Below are 10,807 nucleotides of genomic sequence, written 5' to 3'. Positions count from 1 at the left end.
TGATTTAAAACAAAAAGACAAGAGTAAACCAAGAGCCTTTTTTTAATAAAAAGCTTCAAAAGTCAAACAAATGAACTGTGGAAAACAAAATACACGTCAGTAGTGAAAAAAAGTATGCACGTGTAGTAAGAGTGATCTTGCAGAAAAAAAAAGGAAATGTAATGCAAATTACAATTTTAATTTCTAAAAACAGAACAAACAAACCAGGCCATCCACTTCATCTATAACGAAGCTTTTAAATAATATGACTAATAGTTAATGTGAAACTGATGTAATGCCTGAGAAGTAAACTGAATGAATCTGAGACATCAAACTAACATGCTAATCCTGCTGGGGTATAAATCCAGCTTTTGAAGCAAAACAAACCCTCAGGATTATGCTAACATTTTGTTACAGTACATGCTTTCGTGTGCAAATCACAAACTCAAACACTAATTTAGACACCACTCCATCAAATCCTGACATCTCAAATAAACGTACCAGTGAAGTAAGCGGTGACTAACTCAAAATATGAGGCAGAACTTCCTACAGAGACCACTTTGTTCTGGCTGGACAGACAAAAGTTAGTTGAAGATGAAAGTATTTTGTATAAACATCTCATTTTCCCCCATCACTTCCCATTCTGCTTACAAAAGATTAAGGCCAAGTTTTCAAAATGTTTTTAGTACTCCAAACTCTACATATAAGGCTTTTGTCAATGCAGAGTGTTTAAAGAACATTTAAATATTGTGTTAACTCTCAGCCTATTTCAGGGACTTATAAATGTTGATTGATGACAGTTGAAAACACTGAATTTTTCTCTGTTCAAGCACTGCAACACAATAATATGCTTGTGATGTAACACTGAGTGGTGCACAAGTCAGTTCGAGGAACCCTAAAATGATCCAATCTGTTAATTACGAAGAATTTAGCTTCATGCTACAACCCTGAGATGACACGACGTGTCATTAAAAAAACAAAACCGCACATTCACAGAAGTTAATGAACATTCTTAGTGATGACAATTCCTGGTGGGAACCGCGTGTCCACCAAATTACAACGGTACACCTGACCTGCAGGTTTGATGAGGTCTGACACCGAAAAGGAAACACAAGTCTGTGCACAGATGGATTCGTCTCGGCCCTGATTACATTCCACATTTCTCTTGCTACGTTTGACTTTGTGTAGAAAACCACCAGCTAAATAATCGCTGGTTACTTAGATAGATCACAAAAACCGCGTCGACTCTTTTGCCACGTGAATGATGCCGCTCCAAATGACTATCGCGGTCATAAGTTTAAGATACAGCTGGACAGGCTGTGTTAATGCTGTCACCTGTCCAGAACACACCGGCTACATGCTCACGCTGATGAATCAAAAATCACAGCTACCAAAGATGTTTGGTCAGTCTAAAAAGTGTAGAAATAAAGCCATGAAATAGCAGTTTCTGCATGGTCACTTCAGGTATTAGGAGACGGGAGAAAACCCACACGGATCTCCAGTAAACTGTTCCGGCCAGAGGCAGAACGGAAATGCTCCGAAGCGCACTTCCTGGCTGGAAAAATCAAGTGTATTGTAAGGCTCTTGACTTCCCTTCACTGTTGCACAGGAGGGACTTTATTTCTAGAAATATAAAAAGGATATGACATCAAAAAGTTATTATCTACAAAATGTCAGATTACATGAGGGTACGGCTTCAGTACGCTGGTGTTGGTAAACCCAGCAGTGAAGAAGACACGTGGTGCCCGTCTGTCATTGTAGTGCCGAGGTATCACTTCGCCCACCACCAGCTTTAACCTTTCATACTGGAGTTAGGAATTTTCTTAGACTGCAAAAAACAACCAACAGTTTCTCATATTCTCATGGATGTAAACTTTGCAGGAAGGGACTTGAGCTCTTGTGGTCTTAAAATTGTCCAAACCTCAGATTGTGCTGTGGAAGAGGACCTAAGCGACAGGCTTGAGAACAGAGCGTAAACATCTCCCCTCTTTCGTCAGCTCTCTGGTGAAGCACATGCACGGCAGGGGGATCGCCTCCTCGCGGCGGGCGATCGTGTTGAACTTGCACCGTTTGAGGTGGTCGGCCATGCTGGCGATGTTGGCAAACTTCCACTCGTTGACCGTCCCGAAAGCGGTGCTGAATCTCCAAACCTGAGTGGAAAACAACCTGTTAATTAAGCTGCGTTTTGTTTTGTTTTTTGAACCAGCGGCACGTTTGTTTGGAACGGTCCGAAAATACTCGCCTTGTCTGTGATCTGCCAAGTGGAAGAACCGTCAGCGCGCCGTATCTTCTCCCACAGCAGGACCACCATGCCACGCATCTGGAGCAGGCTTGCACATACGTCCCGCATGGTGCGGGACACCCTGGACAGCTGGCACAAGCTGAAGCTGTCCAGGAAACTCGCTACATGCTGCAGCACCTCGAATGGAAGACTGCTGAACTGATCCAGGGGAGGACCACAGCGAGAGCTCCTTCTTGAGAGGCTGCCGCCAGATTTCAACGGCAAACTAGGCTGAACCCCAAAAGAACCCAGGTGCCTGTCATGGATGATTCTAAAGCCCTGCACAGATGGGCAGAACCGCCTCTGAGAGTAGGTGCACCCGTAGTAGGCCAAGGGGCAGCGCTGCTCCATCCACCCATTCAGCCCGGCGTGAATATCCCCATGGACGTTTTTGAAATGCGAGGAGAACTCGTCCCGCCTGAACAGCTGCCCGCACACGAAGGTGAACATGGAGCGCTGCTTGGTTTGGTATCGAGCCACGCACTCGAGGACCAGGTCCAGACGGAGCGTGTGAAAGGGGCTTGGGTTGGAAAGCTGCGGGCTGGCGTGGTCGCAGGCCGAGGCGGACGCGATGTCTCCCACCATGGTGTTGGTCGCGAGAATGGCGGAGGGGAACGAGAATGTTTGAGTACCAAAGTCAATGTGGTAGCCGTCCACGAACCTGCTGTCAGAGATTCCTCTTCCTCCCGGAGAGTCGCCAAGGCAAAACAGCAGAGCCGCTGTGATGAGGTCAATGCCGTGGAGGCCCATGGGATCCTCGTCCACCTCCAGGTCGGACGTGTCGACCGCCTTGTCCTCCATTCTGGCTCGGAACAAGTAAGGGTCTTGCAGCAGAGTGCGCCGCCCGTTCAGCGTGAACATCCCTATCCCCCTGAACACCTCCACGTTCTGCAGCTTACGCTCCAAACACCTGTACCTGAGTTCCGAAGGTAAGTGTTGCAAAAAGTTATTCCTCACATGATCGGAGAGAAGGAACGGCATCGGTGGGGAGAGCGCCACTTGTTGGGGCGCCGGGTCTTCCAGAGCGATGACGGGCATGTAATCCTGGGGCATCTCGGGGTACACGGGGTTGGCGTTGTTCACCGGCTCCACGTTAATGTCTTCGGTCTCCTCTAACAACAACTCTACAAACTCCTTTTCTTCGACCCAGATGTTACTGCCGTCTCCCCCGTCGGCCCCAGCCTGATAATCCGCCCCGCCTACTGCACCAAGCTCACTCTCTGAATCAGAATCACTGGCTCGCATGTCTACATTCCTGCCCCCCTCGGCACCAAAGGCACGATGACTGTCGCCGTTTGATCCACTGCGGAGACCTTCACTATTGCCTATTTTTTCGCCATTTAAATTGCCAACCATCGCATCGCCGCTCTTGGAATTAGTGACGATATCCAAGGCCAGTGCTAAACTTCTGCCCGTTTCCACCGAGGCTCGATACAGGTCGTTATAGGGCTCGTCTTCCATCTCTACGCTCTCACTGTGCAACACTGGGTCTGCTAAACTTGAGGCTGTGGCCATCTTCTCACTCTCTACCGTCTCCTTATCTCCATTCTTTGACATAGTGGTTGCCACCTTCAGGGACTCCAGCAGCATCCTCTGATCCTGCAAAGCCAAGGCCATGTCCAGCTGCTCCACCTCGTCAAAGTCTTTGCTCAAGTTTTCATAGGATTTCCGATCGGAGTAACTCACAGGCCAGCGATTCCACTCCATGGTACAACAGACGATACTGGCCGGGCAGGTCTCCAGGTGCTTTGCCATCTTGATCCTCGCGATCGTGAATGGGCAGCCAAATCCACGGTTAAGGCACGGCAATCGTTCGTATGGACACAGTTCGCGATGCTCGTCCAGCTTGCACGTGTGGAAAACTGCCCCACACACAAGGGGACAGCCAATGAGGTCACAGGAAACGCCCGTCTCTGGTCTCACCATGCATCTTCTATTGATGCATTTAAGGCAGTGGGAATGGAGGTTTTCCATTCTTCCTATATCACGCCAAGTAAGTATAAGAGGGAAAACGATGCAAATGTTTTACCCTGTGAAGAGAGAGGCAGACGGAAAGTCACTCACAGGGAATAAATAGTGTCATTCATAGAAAAGATTTCCACGTTGGTTCTTCATAGGTTATTCATTTGGATGAAGATGTTGGTGTTATATTGCACAGCTGACTTTATGGTTCCTCTCTGACACAACATGTGCAGGCCTACTTCTATGAACTGTTTTGTCTCACATGTTCTCTCTGTGCGTGTTTACTAAGACTGTTCCATCCCGTTTCACAACAACCTTCTCTGGTTTCACTGAGACACCGGTTCTACCAAGACTTCAGGTCAAACCTGACCCCTGGTTTTGATGTGGGAGCTTCCTCTGCTACACGAAACTGATGGGCGAGTGAGAAGTTCAGCGTTTTATGCAAAAATCAATGGGTTAAAGGACTAATCGTTCGCCTCTGGCACTGAAAGTTTTACATCAGGCGTATAAAGGAAGTAATCGGATAATGAGCACTGACACAGCTAATATGACCCACATTGATGATACTAGTCGAAAACAGCAAAATCCCACAGTAGACCTATTGTTCGGACCTTTGCAGCCCTGCACGGCAACAACTAGCCATGCTCGGTATAAATAAAGAGCATGTTAGCGAACAGCTAAGACCCTTAAAACATGTCAACAACCGGCGGCTGCATTTACTACAACATTGTTATCCAACGACTGTCTCGAAGCCAGCTATGACAACACCAGCAAACAAATAAATTAACTAACGTTAATTGAGGAAACGAAAGCAGCCTGTCATTAGGCGACAGATAGTGTCGCGTTAAACAAAAGGACACAGCAACATGGCCAGACTGTTAGCATTGGCAGCCACATTTCCAATCCTGGGTTAGCTAGCAGCTAGCTTGTAGAACTGCTTACCCGATTCACGGGGCTCTTCGGACGAGTTCAACCTGTATTTCCCTGCTTATTTAACGCCGCTGAGTTTGACAACCCCGGCACAACGGCGAGGCGTGCAAATGATCAAATGTCAAAGGCTTTGGTTGAGATTTCCACGGCTCGGAGCAGCTCTGTGCCTCCGGCTGAGTCCTCCGCTGGTCTAATTCGGTCAGTTTGTGTTGATCCCGGACCGTGACGTCGACGTGCTACGTCATCACGCAAAGGCCCACTATGGACGCACGCAGGCCCAAGAGAGGCACTGAAATAGATGGAGGGGAATACCCCGAAGAGTCTCACATGAAATCGCTCCTAAAGTGTCCGCGCTGCTGCTAATCGCGGGAATTTAGAGGTCTGCAAAAGTCACACGTGGAGAATAAATTTAGTTTCAGCGATATATGGTGTAGAATGCTCCGTGCTCACTTATTTGACCCAGTATGATAGTTCCAGAAGAGAAGGTGGCTGAATAAATGAAGAAAACTGGATAGTACCAAGGAAGATTACTTCTAATAGATTTAGAAACCTCCCTTTGAGTATGTAATACTGGATGATTTATTTGCCAATTACAACTATCTCTAAAACATACAGGAAATGAAAGAGGATGTAAAATGCAAAGAACATAATATCCATAAAGCATATTCTCTAAGAAAACTTTTACTCTTTTCTGGGAGTAAAAAGGGGAAAACTACAGAGCTTTATTAGATTAATCACACTTTTAGTGGTTCATTCTAAATAAAAGATTTATTACTTAAAAAAACAGATCAAAACTGTACATTCTGGTTGAATTTGTACAATTTATGAATTTTCACTTCTTTGCTCCAGATGATCCCTGATTCATGAGGCCACCTCTGAGATGTGGTGAATGTTGGACAGTGTGAGCTGTGCCTCCTGCGCTGGGTAGAAATGCCGGGAGCGAAGCCACAGCCTCCCAAACACTCCTGTGATGAGCAGCAAGAGGAGCAGCAGCCCCCCGAGGACGAAGGTTTCCACTGACAGGACCCCGCCTGCATCCACAGACAAAAGGAAACGGGCATTTAGTGGGAGCCTCAAGCATTCCAGCCCCATGGATAATAAAACATACTAAATCCCAGCTTTTCTTTGTCATTGTGCAGTCGTCTGATTGGTCCGTAAGACACCGTGTGGGACAGTGGGATGTCCCTCCGTGACCTCATAACCCCATCTTCCCCAGAACAGTTCTGTTTGGAGAAATTAACAGACTCTTCATGTTACAGTTATACTACAGCTGGTTTGGCTGAAAACCATTCCCAGACCAGGGCGTCTATATTAAGGGCTCCTTGTCTGCCTTCTTGTCTGAACTGGCTTCTGACTTGCAGTGTGAGGAATGAGTGCTGCAGGGTTCACTCACAGGCTGACACCTCCCCACGGTACTGTGGCAGATCTGGACGTTGCAGTGGAGGAAGACGTTGGTGTAAGAGCCGCCGACGAACTTGAACATTTGAATCCTGAACATGGCTTCTGGACCCTGGCCATTCTTCAGCACGCTCAGGGTCTGTTCATTTGACAATAATGGGCAGCTAGCAGAGGAAGCAAAGAATGAGACAAATGTAGACTTGAAACGCATAAAATCTCTCCGTATAGGCGCTTTGGAGAAAGAGATGATCTTCTATTCTGCTCATAAATACAGTCTAGATGTCAAGGACGCGCACAGCTGTTGAACTGAAACGCACACGGTCACATGACCAGCCTCTGAGCTGTTGTCTTGGCTCCCTCCGGCAACTAAATCTCTTATTTCAGATTTCAACAGCCTTCAGGTAGGCGGATTAAAGCTGCTTTGCCAGTGCGATGAACCAACACGCACAGAGAGCTGGTTTCAGCATCCAGCCAGTCTGGTGTGAATATTATAAATCTTTATTGTTCTAGTTTCGGCTATAAGGTGGCCATTGAAGAGATGTCTGTTTGCATAGCATCATTTTCAGATATCAAATGTTTCCGCACACTAGACAGTCAAGTAACGTTTGCTTTGAGCAGATTGGAGGCAGACCTGTCTCTGATGAAGGTGTACTGAATGTTACTGTACGGATCTTTGCTCGGCGTGGCCCAGCATCTCTCAATACGCAGCATCAGGTTAGCAGGGATCTGCAACAAAGAGGGTTCGTTTAAACCTTTTTCCCCACTGGGGGTCAAAAAGATGAATCTGTAAACAACAGCTGCCAGCAGTTTAAAACAACACTCATGTTACTATGGGGTCACGGGTGTCAAGTGTTAAATTTCTGGAGAACATCCACAACATATTGCCTAACGCGTGCAACAACCTCATCTGAAAATAGCCATGAAATGTACAGCTGAAATCCTTTTTCAACTCCTCCGTCTTCACACATCTGCCAGATTTGTCTCGACCCGTGCCTCCATTTAAGGCCTTTACATAGCAATTTATCTGTTATCTGAGTTTATTTACCATGAAAACTTTGACAAATATGTCATTGTCCAGGGTCAGTGATGGCACCGTAGTCCATCTGTCCTCAAAGGCTTCGTCCTTGTAAAGTAACATTGAGACAGAAAAGTTGCCATCTTCCGTGTTGAGAGTGATGGTTCTGTAGAGACAGCAGCCCAGACACCAATGAACATGCAGTTGGCATTCATGGTCACGTCCTGGAACAAACCGTCCAACCTACCTGACATCAACTCTGATCATATTCTCGCCGTTGGGCTGTTGGACCATGTAGTTGATGGGGTAGCGGCAGACAAATGTTATGTTGATGTAGTTCCTCGTTATCACGTCGGTGTTGTTGTTGTGTATCGTGTTTATGAACATGATGTGTGTGTCATCCGAGGTCTAAGAAAAGAAATGCAGGAACTGAGGTGTCAGAAAAAAATATTATTGAATCACTGATGATTGAACTGATGAACCCTCTGTTTTAATGTATTACAGGTGGTATTTGACCTATAAAATGCCAGAAAGTACCAAATCGTATACCGAATCTCAGCCCATCGGCTTCCTTTCTTTAACCTCTGCTCTCTTCGTCCTGCTCAGTGTTACGCTGACGCAGTCGACACCATAAAATGGGGACGGGTGAAAAGGTTGCTTCTACTGTTTGCCCGGGACCCTGCTGTGTGCAGCTGGAGGGTGTCTTCTGTGGACACCGGGTGGGATGGATTGTCCTGGATGCTAACATTCAGGACATCTTTTACTGCTCTCAGTAAACACGCCGCTGACAGGCCTCTGCTGGGAGCACCAGCTCTCTGTCGCTCCAGCAGGGAACGCCAAAGACACTTGGTAACACAAAATGATCCCAAATATTAAAAGACAAAAAAAAAGTCCTGTGGTTCTAAGGTCAAGGTAAAAGTTGCGTTGCTATGACATTCCTCTCCTTTAGCAACAGCCCCCTAATCCAGAACAGGCCTACTTTCCTCAGTCAAACCTTGTAAAAGTTCAGAGGTGGGGCACTCGGAGATTTCCTCCCTGCTGTAAGCTGCGTTAACCTTTTGCCGGCTTTACGAGAAAAACCTTCATGCATTCCAAATCAGCAATTCAAGGACACTTGTGAGCCTGACGGGAGGACACAAAATGAAGTTTGGAACCGTGAATGGCTGGATTACTCAATCAATCTTTAGGGCTTGTTGACTGATGAATTGAATTGAATTGAATTGAATCAGATTTATTGCCATTGTTCATGTAATACACAGTATTACACAAGCTAGGAATTTGTCTTGGTGTGACGCTGCGACATTCAACATAAAGAAGACAACACTAGAATAAGATAAATAAAATAAAATAAGACATATATACAGTATATACATAAATAGTAAGAAATAGTGCAGGTCAATGCAGGAGTAATGTGATGTAGTAATGTGATGATTTATGGCCTTCCCATCCAGCGAACATAAACAAATAATCATCGTATCAATGCAAATCCTGATCATTCAGAATCACAAAGCCATTCAGGCTCCTTTTGGTGCTTTGAAAGAGGTCTTGTGTTGTTACAGGCAAAAGGAACAACGCCGGCCTTATTTCGTGACAGACACCCTCCTCCCGCCTTTCTGTCTGGACCCAGAGTTTGAGCCTTTCTCTCTCTATCGCATTCTACTTGCTAAGACTGAATTTCGCAGTTCCAAACAGAATGCCTCAAATTCCACATTAACATCACAGCTGAAACACAATAAAGTCTTATGAGGTAAAATGTAATAAACTGAATAAAGTGGCAGTGAAAAGGGGATGTGATATTGTCACTAATGTCAATTATTTCCATATGGGTCAAAGCTGGTGGCTTCATTCTTTGTTAATGTTCTCCTTGTCTAAATTCACGTGCAGCGACTGATTGGTTTGACTCCTGTCACAGAGGTTGAACATCAAAGGATTAAAAGCCATACCATAATAGTCCCGCAGTCCGAGAGATTCGTCTTTATGCTGAAAACATAATCATCGCCGACCTCAGTGCCCCGGCAATCCGGATCATTTAAATGCAAATCCCAGACCTTAACAGGATAAACACAATTTTAGAGGAGCCGTTTATATTCTCAGGGACGTTAGGCTGCAAATGTTTGAGAGTAGCCGACGCTTAACTGCTGCTCACTTACATAAACAGGAGGCACTTTGTTGAGGAAAAAAGCACCTTGAATAATGACCTCCATGTGATCGTTGGTGCAGATGACAGTTTCATTGAGCTCTAATGAAAAACATCAAAGTTAAATATCACAGAGAAGTGACATTTCATCACATTAAAGTGACAAACCTGGTGATGTGTCCCAGAAAAATAGAAATAATTCTTTAAATGCCAAATTCAATTCCTACACCTCCTGGGAAAGATACATAACTAATAATTATTTTTATTCTGGCCATAGAAAATGAAGCCATGGGTTGAGTTCATGGCTGGTGCGAGCTCACCATCCTCCTCTGGCTCCAGATACTCTGCCCGGGTGACCGTCCACAGGGTGACCAGTAACCAGGAGAAAAACAAACTGGCAGGTGCCATAATCCGCGGATTCTGCTCAGCCTCTCCGCTGCACCTACGAGACCTTTCCACAAATCTCAGAATGTTCTTTGGGGGGACTATTTAGCAGTTTGCTGTCACCCGAAGATGTAATGCCCCTCTCTTCCCCCAACCCTTGATACACAGCTCTAATGAACTAGGAGCCTCCCTCTGGCCTTGAATGATGTCCCCACCAACAATGAGATTCCGTACGTGAATAGTGAGACCTGAGAGGAGTCCAAGGAGACACGTCCGTCACCGCCTACTGCGGCGATGTCCTCTCAGTAAACATCTTACAACAGGTTCTTACTGCAGGGAGCAACAAGGAGACCGGTAACCACGTAAAGGCTGACAACAGCGCCGGGCTGGAGGTCTTTGTTGTCTACATCCTTTGTCTGGACATTTTAAAAAATTTACTGGTGCGGGAATCCCAGTCAGTCAGAGAGAGAGAAAGTCATTACGAGTGAAGTGCTGTTGGTCCAACAAAGAGGTGTGAGCAGAAGACGGAATGATTACTTTTAAATGCAGTGAAGAGGTAGAAATGGCTCACGTATCTACAACTCGCCACATTAAAGTTTCAATTGGCTGCTTTGAGGAAGTAAATTTCCTTCAGATTTTCAGGTTTTTCATTTACAAGATTAGTTTCCAAGACACTGAATCTTTGCTTTGTCTTTCAACTATAACCGGCTCAAGTGTAAGG

General features: G+C 45.8%; 2 protein-coding genes across 3 annotated transcripts; both read right to left on the bottom strand.

The window, feature by feature from the left end:
* Positions 1–24: 24 nt before the first annotated feature.
* fbxo30a (F-box protein 30a) lies at positions 25–5,371 on the bottom strand. Of its 2 annotated transcripts, XM_057058590.1 has the most exons (4): positions 5,165–5,371; positions 2,222–4,290; positions 1,901–2,129; positions 25–1,807 (listed from the first exon to the last, which is right to left on the bottom strand). In XM_057058590.1, exons 2-3 carry the CDS (start codon positions 4,232–4,234, stop codon positions 1,926–1,928), a joined length of 2,217 nt encoding a protein of 738 aa, XP_056914570.1. In that variant the 5' UTR covers positions 4,235–4,290; positions 5,165–5,371; the 3' UTR covers positions 25–1,807; positions 1,901–1,925. The 2 variants fall into 2 exon arrangements, with proteins under 2 accessions (XP_056914570.1, XP_056914569.1); XM_057058589.1 differs by having other exon boundaries at positions 25–2,129.
* A 530-nt stretch (positions 5,372–5,901) lies between these two features.
* Positions 5,902–10,717, bottom strand: si:dkeyp-110a12.4 (pancreatic secretory granule membrane major glycoprotein GP2). Its single transcript, XM_057058660.1, has 9 exons — positions 10,023–10,717; positions 9,716–9,804; positions 9,509–9,613; positions 7,813–7,973; positions 7,596–7,731; positions 7,182–7,276; positions 6,546–6,714; positions 6,261–6,375; positions 5,902–6,183 (listed from the first exon to the last, which is right to left on the bottom strand). The coding sequence occupies exons 1-9, from the start codon at positions 10,108–10,110 to the stop codon at positions 6,014–6,016; spliced, it is 1,128 nt and encodes a 375-aa protein (XP_056914640.1). The 5' UTR covers positions 10,111–10,717; the 3' UTR covers positions 5,902–6,013.
* Positions 10,718–10,807: the final 90 nt, after the last annotated feature.

The sequence above is a fragment of the Takifugu flavidus genome, chromosome 16 (genome assembly GCF_003711565.1).
Source record: "Takifugu flavidus isolate HTHZ2018 chromosome 16, ASM371156v2, whole genome shotgun sequence".
Lineage (NCBI taxonomy): Eukaryota > Metazoa > Chordata > Actinopteri > Tetraodontiformes > Tetraodontidae > Takifugu > Takifugu flavidus.
Note: the sequence above shows the minus strand (reverse complement) of the source record. Positions and strands in the feature narration are given on the sequence as shown.

Coding starts and splice junctions, on each gene's coding strand:
- fbxo30a (XM_057058589.1), bottom strand. CDS start 4,234: ATGGAAAACCTCCATTCCCACTGCCTTAAATGCATCAATAGAAGATGC. Junction 2,130..2,221: donor CTTGGCAGATCACAGACAAG/GCGAGTATTTTC, acceptor TTTTCCACTCAG/GTTTGGAGATTCAGCACCGC.
- si:dkeyp-110a12.4 (XM_057058660.1), bottom strand. CDS start 10,110: ATGGCACCTGCCAGTTTGTTTTTCTCCTGGTTACTGGTCACCCTGTGG. Junction 6,376..6,545: donor CCGTGGGGAGGTGTCAGCCT/GTGAGTGAACCC, acceptor TTCTCCAAACAG/AACTGTTCTGGGGAAGATGG. Junction 6,184..6,260: donor CAAAGAAAAGCTGGGATTTA/GTATGTTTTATT, acceptor CTGTGGATGCAG/GCGGGGTCCTGTCAGTGGAA.